Below are 7,420 nucleotides of genomic sequence, written 5' to 3'. Positions count from 1 at the left end.
TTGTTCAGCCAGCTTCTCTTGGAGATGCAACACTGGCTATCAATCCGTGTTTATTTATTACTATACTGCCAAGCATAAGGTGTTGCTACTGTCATCTCAGCTACCGCCGTGTAAGCTGCCATGTCTACAATATTAGGTTTACGGCGTTACTCTGCAGCTTTTAAAACTGTAGTAGATATGAATAAATCTGTAAAAAGATATAGGTAAATCCCTAAGTGATATAGTATTCTACATGGTTATAAAGCAATATTCCAATTAGGTTGTGTTACCAATTTTCATAGAAAATACTTGGGGTTACGACTTATACAGCACGAGCTAATACGGTAGGTGAGATCCGTGGTAGGTATGGGTAGCCTGTGTGTAGATAATGTAAGACTGCCTAGAGATATAGACCAAGTCAGATGTAGATTTTGGAGTATATCTGCGGTATAGACATATGGTCGGCTTAAAGTAGATATAAGATATTCTGCTAGTAGATATATCCTTATCTCACTGCATGCCATAATTCGCCTTCCCCGACTGGCCATGTATGGTGATTAGTTCCTTCCTCCGCCGCCAGACACTGATCTCCCCTGCCCCCTTCACTCGCAGACACTGAATCTCCCCTCCCCTTCCTCCCCGCAGACCACTGAAGTCTCCCCTTCCTTCCTCCAATCAGACACTGATCTCCCTCCCCCTTCCTCCCGCAGACACTGAATCTCCCCGCTCCCCCTTCCTCGCAGGACACTGAATCTTCCCCCTCCCCTTTCCTTCCCGCACCCCCCCCGCCCGAGCCCCGACGCTAAATACTCCCCCTCACCCTTCTTGTGTTCCCCGCATACACTGAAATCTTCCCCCTTCCCCCTTCCTCCCGCCCAGACACTGAATCTGCCCGCCCTTCCCCTCTACCTCCGCAGACAACTGCAATCTCCCCCTCCCCTTTTTCCACAGACAATTGCCTAATTCGCCTTCCCCCTTCCTCCCACAGGACACTGCAATCCCCCTCCCCTTTTTCCACAGACATGCTAATTCGCTCTTCCCCCTTCCTGACAGGCACAACGATCTTCCCTGGCAGTACTTTGAATACTCTTGAATAATAGCATCTCTAATGGTGGCAACCTGATGGATCAAGGCTGCCGAACCTGCACACATACAGATATACCCCGGCTTCATTAAAAGCGAAAGCTCGGTGCTCAAGCGTAGATATCTTCCTTTTCTCTCCCCCCCCCCCTCTTTCTCGCCTCTTTCCTCTCTCTCTCTCTCTCTCTCTCTCTCTCTCTCTCTCTCTCTCTCTCTCTCTCTCTCTCTCTCTCTCTCTCTCTCTCGCTACCCGTCCCCTTCTCTTTTCCATTTCCCCTCTCCCTCTATTTCTTTCTCCCTGCCTCTCGTTTTCAGTCGTTGCCCTTCTCTCCCACTTGCTCTTTCTTCACATCTCTCTTAGTGTGTGCTTGTGTTGTGGTGGTGCGCATGTCGTTTACATTTGCATTCAGCAAGTTAAATCATTTTAATGCACTAAAGAATGTATGTATATTCAGCGCGATTCGTCGTGGCGAGCGTCTGCGTGCCTACCCACACGTGCGTTCTCTCGCCATGATACACTTGTACCGATATCGATGACCGATGATTGATTATTGATGTGCTCCGCGTGTGCAGTTCTGGGCTGCCTACACGAGATGTGAGACACAGTACAAGAGCAGCGTCAGGGGCGCGCTGGAGCAGATTGACGTCATCAAACGCTTCGTACGCAAATACGATGACGTGTTCGAATTCGTCACCTCCACTCAGGGTGAGTCAACCCTACAGAGATCCACTCGTGGAAATATATAGAGATACGAGTATAGTCTAACTAGTATATTATTTCTGGATCCACATCAACAGCTGCTTCCTGCTGCGTCCTCATCCCCATCCTCATTCTCATCCTCACTCTCAGTACCATCCATATTCTCGCCCTTATCCCAACCTGTACCGATATCTCTATCCTCATCCTCATGCCTGTCATCATTTTCATTCTTATCTTTGTCCTCTTATCTCTATTTCCATCTTCATGCTAATCCCAGTCCATATCCTCACTATCATCATTCCCACCATGACCCAGATCATAATTTCCATCTTACCCCATCCTCATTCTCCTCTTCTACCTTCTCCTCCTCTTTCTCCTCGCTCTCTCCTCCGCTTCCTCTTTCTCTTACTCATCCTCCTCCTTCTGCTGCTGCTGCTCCTTCTCCTCTTCCTCCTCCTCTTTTTTCTTCTCCTCCTCCTCATCCTCCTCCTCCTCCTGCTCCTCCTCATCATCATCCTCCTCCTCTTCCTCCGCCTTTTCCTCCTCTTCTTTCTCCCCCCCCCTCCTCCTTCTCGTCATTGTAGTACGGTGTTTTAGCATTGAGATAGAGACATGGGGAATTCGACACACCACCTATACAATCGGTCTAGAGACAGCAGGTGATGGCTCCACCAGACAGTAACTGCCTGCTTAAGAGCTGCATATAAATTAACGTTAACAGACGGCAAGGCCGATATAGTCATTAAGGGAGGTACCTCGGACGGGTCTCACGACCGGTCGAGGGGTACAACGACCTCGACCCTAAACAAGGACAGGTCAAGGGGGGACAGAGACAAATAAAAGGACAGAGTTTCGGGTAGAAGGGGAGACATCTGACTGGTATGTGTACACTGTTGCTATCCGTGTTTACGATAAAACTATAGTTGTCACCGTTTATACAATTGTTACGTACTTCTGTCTACGATACGATATTCCACGCTACATCATCATTATCCTCATACCCACCATCCTCCTCATCAAAATTCTACTTAATTGTCATCGTCTGCTTGCATATAGGAATCCGTGAAGCCAAAGCTAAGGGGAAGATTGCTAGTCTCGTCGGCGTGGAGGGTGGCCACATGATCGACAGCAGCCTCGCCGTTCTGCGCATGCTCTACGACCTCGGCGCCCGCTACATGACCTTGACCCACAGTTGCGCGACGCCGTGGTAAGATCGGACCGTAGAAATATAATTATAGAAACGCGTGTGTGAGGTCGCTGTAGTCGCTTACTCTGGCGCCATTTGCTAAATAACGGGCCAACGTCTCCTGGTCTACCTTGTCACTATATCCAGCGTAGTGGACACCGACAAGTACGAGAACATAACATAACAACGTGATTAGCCTGGCCCTCCTCCATGTGAGGGGCTAGATTAGACCGGACTAGCGCGTATTTAGCGCGGGATAGCGTGTACACACGGCAAAAGTTTAGCCCGGGCCTGTCCCGGACTAGTTTGATGTGGTATCAAATTTGCAGTCTGTACGGGGTACTAGTAGAACTAGTAGTACTGCAGATAAGGTCTATGTCCCCCTGACCTCTGTTTGACTTGGCTCGTTTAGCTATTTCTCACTAATATATATATATATATATAATATGTAATATATATAAGGTTAGGGTTAGGGTTAGGGTTAGGGTTAGTCAGAAATAGCTAAACGAACCAGGTCAAACAGACGTCAGGGAGACATATAGAAAAAGTAAATGCGTACACAATATTATGGAGCCGTTTGATAAAGAGTGTCATATATAATATAGATTATATTCTATATATATATTAATCTATAGATTTATATTAATATATAGATTTATAGTCTATATAATGACCCTCGATCCTGGTTTGATAGATAAGCATAATATAGCATAAGTTGATGACGCATGTTGATGACGTAGGGTAGCACGTAACGTCATTGAGCACGCTGATTAGGCGATGACTTGAGCTGGCCCTCTCTGTGTGTTTGCAGGGCTGATTCGTGGATAGAGGAGAGAGACAACGCCGCCATTCATAACGGTCTCACGACATTTGGCAAGGTAAGTATAATGAGGTGTGCGAGTGACAGCGGACATACTTAGTGATTGCCAATCACAAGATGGCGTTGGATGAGTGTATGACTGCCCATTTCAAGATGGCGTCGGCCCACTTTGCTGCTGCCCATCAAAAGGTGGCCTCTCCTCACTATGGCTTTATTTTTTAGATGTTTTTATATCATAAATCTAGACATCACGCGCGAAACAGTGATAACTGATTCGATATATATATATATATATATATATATATATATATATATATATATAATTTCTGCAGAAAGTGGTGCTTGAGATGAATCGACTTGGCATGCTGGTTGACCTGTCGCACGTGTCGTTTGCTACGATGAGACACGCCCTCGCTACGACATCAGCTCCCGTCATCTACAGCCACTCGTCTGCTTACGCTCTCTGTAACAGCACGCGTAATGTACCGGACGACATCTTGATGCTAGTGGTAGGTAACGCTATAACTATTGACATAACCCACTACTGCAGAGATGAATGAATGAATGAATGAATCAATCAATCAATCAATCAGCCAACCATCCAACCAATCAAGCAACCAACAGGCCAATTAAACAATCAATTAATCAATCAACTATTTAAATATTTACTTAATCAATCAATAGATTGATCGATCAATCATTTAGTCAGTTCATTGATCAAATAATCAATTAATCAATCAATTACGCAACCATTTAATCGATCAATCAATCAATCAATGAATACTCGAGTAAACAACTAGAATGGTTATGACAGGCAGTGATAGCTTGGATTAAGAAATAACTGTCAATATTTTTTTAGAAAAGCAATGGAGGCGTTGTGATGGTAAACTTCTACAACAATTACATCAGCTGCTCTGACAACGCCACACTGGGACAGGTAGCAGGTGAGAGAAACCATTAATTACAGGTGCAGTGTTTATTAATTACATGTGAAGTCCATGATAAATGATGACCATCAGCTACTGCTGCTGCTGCTACTGCTGCTGCTACTGCTGCTGCTACAGCTGCTACTGCTGCTGCTGCTGCTACTGCTGCTGCTACTACTGCTGCTACTGCTGCTACTGCTACTGCTACTGCTACTGCTACTGCTGCTGCTACTGCTACTGCTACTGCTGCTGCTGCTGCTGCTGCTGCTGCTGCTGCTACTACTACTACTTCTGCTACTGCTGCTACTACAGCTGCTACTGCTGCTGCTACTGCTGCTGCTGCTACTGCTGATGCTACTACTATTGCTGCTGCTGCTGCTACTTACTAACTTACTACTACTACTAAATACTACTACTACTACTACATACTACTACTACTACTACTACTGTGCCTGGCTACTACTACTAATAACGAATCAATAATTTAATAATAATATTAATAATACAAAAAATAACAATAATAAAATAATACACATTCATTGCAGATCATATTGATTACATCAAGGATGTGATCAGTGCTGAACACGTCGGTATAGGCGCGCGGAACTTACCGATGGGTTCCCCAGTGAGCAAGCTTATGACGACCTTTTGGTGACCTTCACGAACACACGCACGCACGCGCGCATACACACACGCACACATACAAACACATGCACGCACACACACGCATAATATATATATATATATATATATATATAATCAACAAGAAATTTATTAGTTACTTCTTACATTCCCTACGTTCCCTTTACATTCGTTTTTTCTACATTATTATTTTATTCTGATATCCGTTAATAGCATGTGTATAGTCTTTGATGATACCCTCGCGCGTGATACGTAATGTCAACGGTGATTCTCCGGTCTCGTGTTACCGTAGCAGCTGACACATTGTAGTAAAGAGTTGATAACCCTTCACCGACCCCCAAATTAATATTTTCACCTCTCCTGGCAGCGTGCCCACGGGTTTAGAGGACGTATCCAAGTACCCGGATCTATTTACGGAACTGGCAAAACGTGGCTGGACAGACGAAGACCTTGGAAAGTTGGCGGGAAACAATTTACTCAGAGTGTTTGAGAAGGTTGAACAGGTATGTGTGCGTGCGCGTGCGTGCGTGCGTGCGTGCGTGCGTGCGTGCGTGTTTGCGTGCGTGCGCCAATCAATATGCTCACCATTTTGAACAACTTTTCCACTTACGATCTACTGAAATATTGAATTTACGATTTATTCGTAAGCTAAGATAACGGCACGAGCGACCAAGGTAAAGGCAGCCGACACGAGCAGGCGAAATCTATTAGTTATGATGACAGCATCACCCCCTAGCGGTAGTAAATTTAATTGTCTTGACAGATCATAATATCATAATCACAGTATCATTCCCACAATATCATAATCACAATACCATGATCAAAATCTACTGCAAAATCTACTGCACGTTGACTCTGGTCTGTCTCTATATCGGGTGAATATAACTGCGTGTTTTGCGTTGATGAAGGAGAGAGACAGGCTGAACACGTTGGCACCGTACGAAGAACCGCGTCCCAGCGGCTCCGATCCCGACCTCTGTGCAGCGATCGTAGCGCCGAACGGCGGCGGCGAGCCGAAACTCGGCCGCGTGACGTCAGCCATCGCAGCGATGTTGTTCGTGGGAAGGTTACTGTTAGGCCTAGAGTTATTATAGATCACGTGTGATGTGCGGCGATCGCCCTGGTTCGTTAGTACTTTAGCTGCGTGATGGATCTATGTTTAAGAAAACATATATCTATATGAATAAAAAGAATGCTATTCTGAGTTTGTGAAATCGCGTCAGATAACGAGGTCACGTGGCCTCCTTGACCCAAATACCATAAAGCAATATTAAATGAAGAAAAGAACAAATGTAGAACATGCTCACAACATACTTTTATTATAATATATAGAACGCTATATACTTATGCTATATATACCATATACCATAGTCCACTGGCGCCCACAGGTCTTAAGAAAGTAGAAGCACAGAATGATAAAATCCTCAGTGATAATAAAAAGCAAGCGCTGTAGGCGCGCTGCATGCTAGGGGGGTCTGGGGGCATGCCCCCCTGAAAATGTTTGAATGGTAGACGTCTGGAGATGCAATATGGTGAGTCTTGCGAGAGAGATTTAGGAAAAAAAAATTTTAACCCTAAATTTACTGGAAGCGCTGTGCTTCCAGTGCTTCTATCTGCGGGCGCCACTGTACCATACTATATATTCTAAATACTAGCAGCATATGCTAGATATGGGGCAGTCATACGATATATTATCTGCAGTAATACTATATACGATATAGTATATAATACGATATATCAATACCACAGTTCTAAATACTATAGGGCTCATCGAATGAATTTACAATAAACGTTTTATAATAGCAATGAACAAACAATTATAAGATAGCATGCTTTGAGATGTGTACGTGTAAATTGTGCAATAAATGGCGATATTGCCTATATAGCATCTTCAGCCGAGCGTTTTATCTGTTAGCCTGTACTATATTTACGCCGTGTTATCTGCGGCTGGCATTTGTACTACTTACTCTATACACGCTATCTCGCTATACACGCTCTCACTCAGGTATGTGGCATGCGCGCGCGCACACACACACACACATACACACACACACACACACACACACACACACACACACACACACACA

At 44.8% G+C, this 7,420-nt stretch overlaps 1 protein-coding gene across 1 annotated transcript in view; it reads left to right on the top strand.

The window, feature by feature from the left end:
- LOC106809964 (dipeptidase 1-like) overlaps positions 1–6,721 on the top strand; it is a 44,471-nt gene extending 37,750 nt beyond the window's left edge. The window contains 9 exon segments of the mRNA XM_014813205.1: positions 1,633–1,765; positions 2,816–2,966; positions 3,757–3,823; positions 4,098–4,274; positions 4,625–4,709; positions 5,237–5,295; positions 5,297–5,316; positions 5,701–5,836; positions 6,242–6,721. Coding sequence (XP_014668691.1) covers positions 1,633–1,765; positions 2,816–2,966; positions 3,757–3,823; positions 4,098–4,274; positions 4,625–4,709; positions 5,237–5,295; positions 5,297–5,316; positions 5,701–5,836; positions 6,242–6,427 — 1,014 coding nt within the window. The 3' untranslated portion in view covers positions 6,428–6,721.
- The last annotated feature ends 699 nt before the right edge of the window (positions 6,722–7,420 follow it).

This window comes from Priapulus caudatus, unplaced genomic scaffold (assembly GCF_000485595.1).
Source record: "Priapulus caudatus unplaced genomic scaffold, Priapulus_caudatus-5.0.1 Scaffold400, whole genome shotgun sequence".
Lineage (NCBI taxonomy): Eukaryota > Metazoa > Priapulida > Priapulimorpha > Priapulimorphida > Priapulidae > Priapulus > Priapulus caudatus.
The sequence above is the reverse complement of the archived record's forward strand: the minus strand, read 5'-3'. Positions and strand labels throughout refer to the sequence as shown.